We start from the raw sequence: 12,831 nt of genomic DNA, 5'->3' as shown, positions 1-12,831 counted from the left end.
GTCATATTTTCATGCTTCTTGATAGGTGGACTGTCACATTTACAACACTGAAGTGTTTTATACCTCAAATTGATTGTTTTCATGTACAATTTAAGACAGAAAAAAAAACGACGGACCACGAAGGAATTATCCGAATGGGACGGAAATCGGTAGATGTGATGTACATGTACAGACAAACAAATGATTACAATTACAGAAAAAAATGGTTCAAAAGGCTCCGAGCACTATCGGACTTAACTGCTGAGGTCATCAGTCACCTAGAACTAAGAAGTACTTAAACCTAACTAACCTAAGGACATCACACACATCCATGCCCGTGGCAGGATTCGAACCTGCGACCGTAGCGGCCATTACAGAAACATTTGATGATTTATTCAAGAGAAACAGCTTCACAAACTGAGCAAGTCAATAACGCATTGGTCCACCTCTGGCCCTTATGCAAGCAGTTATTCAGCTTGGCATTAATTGATAGAGTAGTTGGATGTCTTCCTAGGGATATTGTGCCGAATTCTGTCCAATTGGCACGCTAGATCGTCAAATACCTGAGCCGTATAGGTGCCGCGTATTACAACCAAAACGGTCCTGCTACGAAAATGAATTCGAACTGAGATTATCACTCGGACCATATGGCGGCGACAGTCGAGTTGCTATCTCACCGCTGTCCGCTGAGTCTCCAGACACTTCTTCGGCCTGAAATTTCATTGACTGGAGTAGAATTGCCTTCAGTGATAATTCGGGTTTCGAACTGTGCCCTGATGATCAGCAAAGTCGTGTCTGGAGGCATCCTGGACAACCGTGGGATACCAACCTGATTGTCGCCCGCCATACTCCCCGACAACCAGGGGTGAAGGTCTGGGGTGCCATTCCTTTTCATAGCAGGAGCCCTTTGGTTGTCATCCGCGACACCCTTACAGCATAGCGATGCTTCAACGATATTCTACACCCCGTTTTGTTACTCTTCACGGTAAGCCAGTCCGCACCCCGGTAGCTGAGGGGTCAGCGCAGCAGACTGTCAATCCTCAGGGCCTGGGTTCGATTCCCGGCTGGGTCGGAGATTTTCTCCGCTCGGGGACTGGGTGTTGTGTCGTCCTAATCATCATCATTTCATCCCAATCGACGCGCAAGTCGCCGAAGTTGGGTCAAATCGAAAGACTTGCACCCGGCGAACGGTCTACCCGACGGGCGGCCGTAGTCACGCGACATTTACATTTTACGGTAAGCTATCCTGGGCTTACATTTCAGCAAGATAATGACGCACGCAAACGGCAAGTTTCTACTGCTTGTCTTCGCGCTTGCCAAAGCCTACCTCGTCCAGCAAAGTCGCCAGATATCACCGCAATTGAGAACGTTTGGAGGATTATGAGCAGAGCCCTCCAACCAGCTCAGGATTTTGACTATCTAAGGCGCCAATTGGACAGAATTTGGCCACGACATCCCTCAGGAGGACGTCCATCAACTCTATCAATCAGTGCCAAGCCGAATAACTACTTGCCTAAGGGCCAGAGATGGACCAACAAGTTATTGCCTTGCTGAATTTGTGAAGCCTTTTCTGTTGAATAAATCATCCAATTTTTCTGAAAACGTAATCATTGGTCTTTATGTACATGTACATCACATCTACCGATTTCCGCCCCATTAAGGCAATTCTCTCGTGGTGCGTCGGTTTTTGTCTTTTTTTGTCCTTAGAGTGTGTATTTCTCGGTTTTTACTGGTAAAACTTTGGTCGTGCGTGACTCTATTAATGAAGGGGGAGAGCTTCCAATATAAGACAATCGAAGATCCTGTGTTCTGGTATGCAAAATAAGAAGTCAAATATTTTCGATATGGTGTGCCTACTCAAGAAACTCGCGTAGTTGAAGACATTATAATTACTTTCTGGTTTATACTCACAGTGTTGACCCCGAGCAACTCTATGGAGGATCGGCCACGGCGTGCCCAACTGCACGAGCGCGACGTGCGAGCATCATTTCTCATTACGGTACGCCATTTTTCGATCGGCCCGACTTTCATCAGTTAGGCAGAAACGTGGTGTCAGCGTTGTTTATCATTAGCTATTTGTTCTTGGTACCAAGGAAGTGCCGGCCGAGATGTCCGAGCGGTTCTAGGCGCTACAGTCTGGAACCGCGCGACCGCTACGGTCGAAGGTACGAATCCTGCCTCGGGCATGGATGTGTGTGATGTTCTTAGGTTAGTGAGGTTTAAGTAGTTCTAAGTTCTAGGGGACTGATGACCTCAGAAGTTAAGTCCCATAGTGCTCAGAGCCATTTGAACCATTTGAACCAAGGAAGTTGCTAGGTTCAGTGTCTGCTTTCACAAAAAGAGGTAGTCTAGAGATCCAACTTCACAAGTTTTTAAAAATGAATGATAATGACAGAAAAGACGTATAAGAGTTCTCAGTATCGCATAATAGATATACAACGGCATCATCGACAGGTATCGCAAATCTGCTACGGTACGACATTACATCACAATGTAGAAAGACTTTAAAGACTTAGTTGACGATGAAAGAACAAAAAATTACCATAATCGACAGACGGCATTCATTTTTTTGCGTATCAAGAAGCACTTTGTGCTAAATTTGCAGGAATGGGGTATGTGATGAAATTTTTAGTACGAATTGTGAATTTTCTGAAGTCGCACGCATTATTCCCTTGTTAGCTGCAACAGTTTTCGATGCAATTGTACGAAGAGTATGGAGACTTCAGTTACTACTGCAAAGTACCTCGGTTAAGTCAAGACGAATGCCTAGAACGATTTTTAGATTTAGAGCCCGCTTTTGTTGAATTTACAACAGAAAAAGGAGAACAGGAACGAAAATTAGAACATCTAGAATGGATTGCAGACCTCGGAATTTACATGACCGTGCCTGCACACTGCCCACAGTAAGATATTGCAAGGTGAAAAGTAGTGTATTTCTGAGCTGATGGGCATGCATTTAAAAAGAAAATTGCATTCTGGAATGGACAAATTGTCACAAGAAACACGGCCCATTTCCCTAAGCTCGTTGAAGAAAACGTGACGTTTGATGAATTCATGATGCCTTGAAAGAATTATGAGGATAATTTTCTCAAAGTTTTGAGCTCACTAACAACATTACATCTGTTTTCGAGCTATTTTAGAGAACATTTGTCATTTTAACTGCAAGTTCCGCTGTGCATGTGCATATGAAACTGCTTGACTTGTGATGGAATCCCCGTTTAAAAGACAACTTGTCTAACGTTAAACGTGTCCAGGAGTGTTCAGTGTTCTCCTTGGGAAGAGTTTCCACGTCTCCACAATAAGGTTGCAAACGTGATAAAATATTTCAATCAGATTAGTGTGTGAAAGGCTGTTTTCGATTGTGAAACTAAATAAGTCACAGTAAGTGTCAACATGAGTGTAAAAATCTGTGAAGTTGTCTGCGTCTGGCCATATGCGGAGAATTTGTATCATATAAAAATTATACTATGCTTACAGCGAGCAAAAAATAAATAATACTGAAAATTTCTTTTGTTTGTGACCTATGTTGTTGAGAAATATTAAATCAAGCCGTATGTAGTGCGACTGCATTGCCACCTAAATGCAGCGCGTTTGCTGTTTCCCCTTCTTCACCCTCCTCACGCTCAGAGAATGTGGTGTGAAGTGGGGGAAGTGTGCAGTGAGACAGCTATGGCACGCAAGCAAGAGCACTGCTCACATGCCAAATTCCTGGGGCTATCCCTTGTGTGAGCTGTAACAAGAATGTCAAGAGATAGAAAGCTTAATATAACACAGACACTCTCTCTGTGTTTCGATTCTGCGCACAAAAGTTTGTACACACATTTTCTAATGCTATTTTCTCCTAAAAATATAACAGTGACCCTGTCCATTACTTCTGACAAATTAGAAAAATATAGTTTGACTCACCTAAAATTGTAATGATTCTGTGTCATGAAAGACAATATTATTACAAATAATTAAATACATATTTAGGAAGCATAGACCTGAAAATCGACTGCCTATGTTCCGCAGATGAGTTTACGATCTTTCCGAATTCCTATATTCATTCACAAAACAAGTCAATGCATTCGAAAATAAAGCGACCAATGAGAGCCTCCATATCTATGAGCAAACGAAGTACATAGCTAATATCTTGCCAGCGTCTGGAGAGTTAGATGTAAATGAGGTACAGTCAGATGGGTAGAAAAGTTCAAGTACCTACGATCGCCGATAAAACGGAACATCGCTGAGAAATAAACATTGACATCTATGATTGTGAGGATTGAAATGGTATACAAGCAGACTGTATGTGTTTACAACACATGACCCATGCCTACCGACAAACTGAAACACTCTCGTGCAGTCAGTCAGCCAGAATCTCTGACACAGCAGAGAGCCTGGCAAATAGTAGTTACCGTCTGGAAGAGAATTTAGAAGTCAAGGAAAGAAAACACTGAAAGAAGTTCATAACCTCGATAAGACAGATTGGTGAACGAACTATACTTGGAGTGGTAAAGGTGACATGCACCATGCGGAAATGGAGAACTGATTCTCTGGAATCATAAATTAAATATTAAATAAATATAAATAATGGATAATAATAAACAATAGGAAAATAAGTAATAAATAAGTCCAAATACGCTACCTAAGCAGACATCTGCGTATTTTGTGGAGAAAAGAAACAAGTTCTGTTGCTGATCCTGATGTTGAACGGGATCTTCAAGAATTGGGGACCACAAATTAAGACACCCAGGAACGTGACATTTCCAAAAATAGTTCTGAATAGACTAAAGAAACAAACGAGGCTCATTGTAAACGAGTACGAGAAGAATGAGTGTAAGTTATAGCTCGAGGAAGAGCTATGGTCCACAGCTAACAAAACGACCAAAGAATGGTTGGGTAGCCCTTTATCTTCTGGTTCCTGGTGTGCGCAGTTACGGTCGTTATTATAGAATGAGGTGTTTCTTTTACATGCCTATATAAGAAGAAAGAAAATGCCTCCTTTTTTCATCACTTCATCTTCAAATTAACAGTCTGTCCGAGAACCGTATACTCAGTTCAATTTCTTTACGATTTTATATAAATGAAATTTAAGGCAGTAGTTATGCGCCATTTTCAGGAAAATTAGTTTGAATCCTGAGGGTGGTTATTATGTTGCTGGTTTTCTGTTTTTTATCTCACTGAGTGAGTTTTTGTGTTCATGGCTGAGCATGTGGACACGATGGGCATACTACAAAGTGTTCTCAGAAGTTTTTTTAGAGTAGGTATTTGACCAGTGACTTTGTCCATCCTCTGCGAGATGTCTGATCAGTAACTGCATCGTGCAGATATCTACGTGAAGTATAACGGAAGGTTCGTCATCAACGACGACAGATACCCTCGCTCTTTCACGCATTTTGGAGAGGTCTGAGATTTAGTTCAGCTTATTAAAGCACAGTTTGGTGAACAGTAACAACCTATCCTACCTGTCATTGTTGCTAAAATTTTCTTCCGCCACCAGAATTTGAACAGACCAACTCCTATCGAGCGGTACGTCGCTAGCTGCGTTTTACCCGCTCTTCCAAACACGGGAAAAATTGTTTGTTAATAGAGCACCTCGTATAACTGGTAGCATCAAAGGCGGCTCCCGTGACCCTAATGTGAACGGCGCACTAAACAGTGGGACCCGCATCAACATCGCGACCTGCCTCCACCAAGGCCACTGGCTGAGCTAAACATCGCACACGTTACTCATTCCAACTGCGAAACAACGAATACATGTTGCTCCGTCTCTACGCTTGCCGCCTTAGGTAATGAGCGAGACCGAAGTTCTATTTTTGAAACATTCAGACCTTTGTGCAGAGACTCCTGGTTCCTACCCAGCTCATTCTACACCGTTCGTCTTTTAGTTTTCCACTCAGTGAGACTCTTAGGTAATTACGGTTCTGTCCCTCGGGGACAGAAAACTTTGGAAGAAATTTACAGTTGATCTTGACACACTACTGCGTAGCATTCTGTTTATTTACTATGTGTGCCGCATTAGAAGAGTGGTCTGCAATGATACATCGCGTCCCGGCACAGATACTATCACTAGGAAGAAGGTGTGGCCTAGCTGACGCAATAAACGTTGACGAAAATGTGGGCTGAGGTCTACTAAGGTACCTTTAACGCAGTGAGAAGCAGAAAGATTCCTTCGATGATTAGCACAGATGATTTGTCCGCCCCTGGTAGCTGAGTGGTCAGCGCGACAGAATGTCAATCCTCAGGGCCCGGATTCGATTCTCGGTTGGGTCGGAGATTTTCTCCGCTCAGGGACTGGGTGTTGTGTGGTCCTAATCATCATAATTTCATCCCCATCGACGCGCTAGTCGCCGAAGTGGCGTTAAATCGAAAGACTTGCACCCGGCGAACGGTCCACCCGACGGGAGACCTTAGTCACACGCCATTTACATTTACATGTGATTTTGGAACGGAGAGAAGAAGTTTCTGGCTTATTAGGAAGTGAATAAGGATGCAAACAGTTAAGAATGCAGTTTGAGGGCCGGACGCGGTGGCCGCGCGGTTCTAGGCACTTCAGTCCGGAACCACACGGCTGCTACGGTCGCAGGTTCGAATCCTGCCTCGGGCATGGATGTGTGTGATGTCCGTAGGTTATTTAGGTTCAAAAAATCGCTCTGAGCAATATGGGACTTAACTTCGGAGGTCATCAGTCCCCTAGAACTTAGAACTACTTAAACCTAAATAACCTAAGGACATCACACACATCCATGCCCGAGGCAGGATTCGAACCTGCGACCGTAGCGGTCACGCGGTTCCAGACTGTAGCGCCTAGAACCACTCAGCTACCCCTGCCGGCAGGTTATTTAGGTTTAAGTAGTTCTAAGTTTAGGGGACTGAAGACCTCAGGTGTTAAGTCCCATAGTGCCTACAGCCATTTGAACCATTTGAACAGTTTGAGGACAATTTACACTGTCCAGCGACATTAATGGGATCACCTGTCAGAAGTCCTTTTGCATTACGGACCACTGCGCGACGTGCAGGAAGAGAGTCAGTGAGTTTCGGAAAGGTACCGACTGCGATGTGGAGCCATGCTGACTCCAGCGCCGTCACCAGCTGCGCTAGGTTTCTCGGTTGAGAATCCATGGCCCGTAGAGCCCGATCAAGATGGTCCCACAGATTCTCGATTGGGTTTAAATTCTGGGAGTTGGTGGCGAGAAGTGTAACATAAACTCATACTGTTGCTCTGCGAACAGCGCATGTACAGTATAAGCTGTGTGACACGATCATTATCCTGCTGGTCGATGCCATCGTGCTGAGGAAAAACAAACTGCATTTAGTGATGGACATGGTCTCGAACAATAGATGCATACTTGTGTTGATCCATTGCGCCTTCCAAGATGACGAGATCATCCATGGTATGCCACAAAAACATTACCCAGACTATACCGCTCTTTCGGCCAGCCTGGGCTCTTCCAACGACTGTTGCAGGATATTTGTTTTCACACGTTTCACGTCGTACGCGCCAACGACCATCTGTCCGAAGGAGTTTAAACGCGATTCATCTGAAAAGGCCACCAGTCGCCATTCAGTCAACGTCCAGTTGCAATACTGCCGTGCAAATTCCAGCCTTCGTTGCCGATGAACGGCAGTCAGCACGGGCGCGTGGACCAGGCCCCTGCTGAGGAGGTCCTAACACAGCAACGTTCGCTGAACGGTCGTTCAGAAGACACTGTTGGCAGCGACCAGTTTCTCAACAGTTGGACACATCTCCGCAGCTATCGTTCACCCCTGTCTTCTAAGGCCCGCGATGCAACACAGTCACCTTGGCGCCGGTTTTGGATAGCGAATTTTTGCCACGCATGATATACGTTAATAACGGCTGCTCGCAAACAGTTTACGAAGTTAGCCGCTTCGGAAACTCTTCAACCCTTGCCCCGGAAACCAATGATAATGCCCTTCTGGACACGACTACGACTGCCTTGTTTTCCGTGTCCCACCGACACGCTCTGTATGCCTTCCACTGCTAGTGCTACCACCTGCCGTCTGTGAGTGGTTATTGCACAGTGACGTCGAACGTAGACGGTGGTCATATTAATGTGACTGGACCGTGTATTTTCCGATAGTTCAACCTTGTTCGGAGACGTGTTTTACAGTGACTTTATACCTTTGCAAATACACACATCAAAAACAGTTTTGCATCACCCTGGTCCCCATTGACTGTGGATATTGTATCACAGCACTGTCCCTTTGACTGTTCAGAGATGTCACTAAACCCGCCCAAAGATGTAAACAACCATGCAAGAGCAGCGCCTATTAGACGGAAGAGGTCCGACAACCGATCAGTTCCAGTCATTCCACCAGGAAGGAGGTACACAGCTCGTGTTTTCTGTAGTTCAACCATACCTTTACGGTCAATACCGCGGTTCGGTCGCGTCTGGATTGTTACTTTGTGCCAGGGAGGACCCTCAACAAGCGAAGTGTCCAGGTGTCTCGGAGTGAACCAAAACGATGTTGTTCGGACATGGAGGAGATACAGAGAGAAAGGAACTGTGGATGACATGCCTCGCTCAGGCCGCCCATTGGCTACTACTGCAGTGGATGACCGCTACCTACTGATTATGGTTCGGAGGAACCCTGACAGTAACGCCACCATGCTGAATAATGCATTTCGTGGAGCCACAGGACGTCGTGTTACGACTCAAACTGTGCGCAATAGGCTGCATGATGCACAACTTCACTCTCGACGTCCATGGCGAGGTCCATCTTTGCAACCACGATACCATGCAGTGCGGTACAGAGGGGCCCAACAACAAGCCGAATGGACCGCTCAGGATTGGCATCACGTTCTCTTCACCGATGAGTGTCGCATATGCCTTCAACCAGACAATCGTCGGAGACGTGTATGGAGGCATCCTAGTCAACCTAACGCCTTAGACACACTGTCCAACGAGTGCAGCAAGGTGGAGGTCCCCTACTGTTTTGCGGTGGCATTGTGTGGGACCGACGTACGCCGGTGATGGTCATGGAAGGCGCCGTAACGGCTGTACGATATGTGAATGCCATCCTCCGACCGATAGTGCAACCATAGCATATTGGCGAGGCATTCGTCTTCATGGACGACAATTCGCACCCTTATCGTGCACATCTTATGAATGACTTCCTTCAGGATAATGACATCGCTGGACTAGAGTGGCCAGCATGTTCTCCAGACATGAACCCTATCGAACATGCCTGGGATAGACTGAAAAGAGCTGTTTGTGGACGACATGACCCACCAACCACTCTGAGGGATCTACGCCGAATCGCCGTTGAGGAGTGGGACAATCCGGACCAACAGTACCTTGGTACACTTGTGGGTAGTATGCCAAGACGAATACAGGCATTCATCAGTGCAAGAGGTACCGGTGTGTACAGCAATCCGAACCACCACCTCTGAAGGTCTTGCTGTATGGTGGTGCAACATGCAATATGTGGTTTTCATGAACAATAAAAAGGGCGGAAATGATATTTATGTTGATCTCTATTCCAGTTTTTTGTACAGGTTCCAGAACTCTCGGAACCGAGGTGATGCAAAACTTTTTTTGATGTGTGTAAATGAATACGCCCTCCCACCCTATATGTTAGTCCTTTGCAGCAACTCCCAGTTCTTGAGTTTCAACTTTCGCTATAAGACTTCAGCACTCTGCTTGCAGTTCGTTCCGACAATAGAAGACAAGTGTGAAACAGCGCTCGTTCCTCTTTGTATTCTGGCACACAGAAATATCAGCTAATACCCGTTGCTACTACTAGAGACAAACTCTAAAGAACTTGTTCTTTACCAACAAGCAGGAACACAAGATAATAACTGTTGGTGGATACTTATCGGAAACTCAGTTCTCCTCCTTCGAGTGTGTATAGAACTGTCACAGGCTTAAGACCTCAAAGTCAATGTGTCGCTCTGTAGTGACGAGTACCGGCGACTCGGCTGTTGTACTGCTCCTACTGCTTCCTGGTAAGCACTGTCTTGGCCCCCTGCACTGGCCGTGTGTATAGTGGTTTCTGCGGGATTTTTGTGCTAGTTTCTCCTATAGAGATGTTTTCTCTGTCTCTTCCGAAGGCTGTATGCCGGCGTCTGCAAGTCACCTTGGTGCCCGAGGGTGTTACCCTCGCCTAGCCATTACAGCACCGCAACTCCCTCAGCAGCTTGTCGCTGGCCCCGTTTCTGATGTCCGCCTGACACCATGACTTGTTTGTAGTCTTAAGTTTTTCTCGTTTCCTTAGAGACGTGCCACTTCAGACATTAATAAAATTCGATAGCCATGATAAAAAGAATACAGGCGAAAGCTAAAAAACGTTATTTTTTACGTAATGTTTTTTGATTCATTTTCTTTAGGCCTAATTCAGCAATCTACCTCCCAACCAAACAAGTATTTTTTTTACTGTAGCATGATTGGGTGCCATAATGATATTCATTCACTCCATATCGTCAAAAACAACACAACAGTCTTCTTAGATATTTTACCCGCCAGGTTAGCCGAGAGCGCTAATGCACTGCTTCCTGGACCCGGGTAGGCGCGCCGGCCCTGGATCGAATCCGGTATGCCGGCCAGCCTGGATGTGGTTTTTAGGCGGTTTTCCACATCCTTCTAGGTGAATACCGGGTTGGCTCAACGTCCCACCTCAGTTACACGACTCACAGACATTTGACACACATCCGCACTTTTCCATGATTTACACTAGACGCAGACAGATGGGGTACTCTGATTCCGTCCTGGAGGGTGCGGGGTGGCAGCATATAGGGCATCCGGCCACCTCTTCACATTAACATGCCAAATCCGATTTAACCACGCCACCCCGGGCACAATGCGGGACCAAGGCGCAAGCGATAGATAGGTCCTCTTAGATATTTTATTTATTTATTTCCTGAGAGTGTTCAGTTTGAATTTACTATCCAGCGCATGAGAAATGACGAACATAAGTGTGAGCAAATGAACAAAAATTATACAAATGACAGAGCTGAAAAGGAAAAGTAAATGAATAACCCTCCTATCAGTGTAAGCACTAACTGCTTCATAGAACAGGTTGTGACGTCAACTAGTTTCCTTATAGAGCACTTCCACTCAATTTAAATACGAGAAATGCTTTATGCCGTGTGCTGTTCGAATTATAAGCGAGGTGTTGTGTTGTTTGTGGCAGGTGCGCTTGCCTACGCTGAGCTGGGTACCATGAACACCAGCTCTGGGGCAGAGTACGCGTACTTCATGGATGCGTTTGGGCCCATCCCAGCATTCCTGTTCTCTTGGGTGTCAACGCTCGTGCTGAAACCATCGCAGATGGCCATCATCTGCCTCAGTTTCGCTCAGTACGTCGTGGAGGCGTTCGTATATGAGTGTGAACCACCGCAGATGGCTGTCAAGCTCACAGCCATCCTCGCCATACGTAAGTATCTGCGGCAAATTTAATTAAATTATGTTCTAAGAATTTCGACTACGTTCAAGGTAAAACCTCTTTCAGGTTTCACTGAGCTCCTTTTTGTGTCTGTCAGACAGAGTTTAATTTAACAGACAGCACTGGATGTAAAACGACAGTGAGGTCGTTGAACCCGCAGGTACCGAAAGCGTGGAAATTCGGCGGCGTTTAATACGAACTGAAGAAGGAGCTACGGCGAAAAAACAGTTGACAATGTTTCTCATCTTAAATCTGGATTTTATAAAATATTTAAAGGTGTCCTAGTGTTCTAGACACTTTGTCATCACCTACCGGTCAAAGACTGGTGACTAAATTTTCCTCTACCATCAGGATTCGAATCGGCTACCTCCGGGTCTTGAGCTATCACATTACACTGACGTGTGTTAGTTATCTCATCTACTGCGAACACAGTTAAAATTTCCAACTACTGCAACGATTAAGTAAAGTAATTGATTTCAGCTGGCTAGTATCTCTTAACTGATTCAGTTTGTCTCATGAAATATGAATATATTACCATATTTGAAGTAAATAAAAAATATCTTTGTCAACTGTATTAACTTATTTATAGAATGTACTGATGAGAATAACCACTAGAGAGCTAAATTCCCGTATAGGTTAAATAGTATTCCGAGACAGTTTCAGTGTGAATGACATGTTACACATGTCTCCATTTCCTGTTGGACTGACTTTATTGGCTCGTTATTTACGTATGACGAGTCTCTTTTCGACAATCTGCCCTTTTCAAGTAGCCCTGAAATATACAAAAACACAGTTCTTTGTGTAAAACTATAAAAAATTAAATTTGATATCTTACGTTCGTTTTGGTACGTATTTACGTTTTACGCGTCGCAATATAGTGACTTTTATTTGTCACAATACAATGACTTCAAATGTCTGTGAGTTGGAATAATTTTACTATTTCACCATATCACAGAACTATTTCGAATTTGAGAAAAAAATTACAAACAATTAAATAGAATACAATGGGCAACATCATTGCGGGATCAGTTGCTGACATACATGGGTTGGATAAAAAGTAGTGGTAACACCGCTGTAAGACGAAGGATGTACGTCAAATGGCATTCCCGCTATCTGTACCTGTTATCACAAGGTGAGCTAAAGTACCGTAGTGAGCGGCGACAGCTGTGTTTGAGTCACTTGCTGTGTGTACTGTGTGAAATTGCGGAAGGCCAATTCGAGCGCCCTAACAGTGTGTTTAGGAAACACGAAGGAAGTGCATTTATCAAGACTGAACTGGCACAAGGTGAGGTGACAGCGCACAGTTATATTTCTTTCTGGCATAGCATCCCATAATCCTCCATGACAACGCACGGGGCACATAGCGAACCCCGTGCAGGAGCCCCTGCGTACGTGAGGATGGAAAATAGTGGAATATCCGCCGTAAGAATCCGCGCGACTACTATCAATCCATCATAAGAATGTGCG

At 44.9% G+C, this 12,831-nt stretch overlaps 1 protein-coding gene across 2 annotated transcripts in view; it reads left to right on the top strand.

Annotated features, from left to right (window-relative positions):
• The window catches only part of LOC126248093 (b(0,+)-type amino acid transporter 1), a 645,761-nt gene that overhangs the window by 386,915 nt on the left and 246,015 nt on the right, over nt 1-12,831 (top strand). For both annotated transcript variants that reach the window (XM_049948760.1, XM_049948759.1), the window contains exon 4: nt 11,113-11,355. In XM_049948760.1, coding sequence (XP_049804717.1) covers nt 11,113-11,355 — 243 coding nt within the window. The remainder of the gene's footprint in view (nt 1-11,112; nt 11,356-12,831) is intronic.

This window comes from Schistocerca nitens, chromosome 3 (genome assembly GCF_023898315.1).
Source record: "Schistocerca nitens isolate TAMUIC-IGC-003100 chromosome 3, iqSchNite1.1, whole genome shotgun sequence".
NCBI classification, from domain to species: Eukaryota; Metazoa; Arthropoda; class Insecta; order Orthoptera; family Acrididae; genus Schistocerca; species Schistocerca nitens.
Note: the sequence above shows the minus strand (reverse complement) of the source record. Positions and strands in the feature narration are given on the sequence as shown.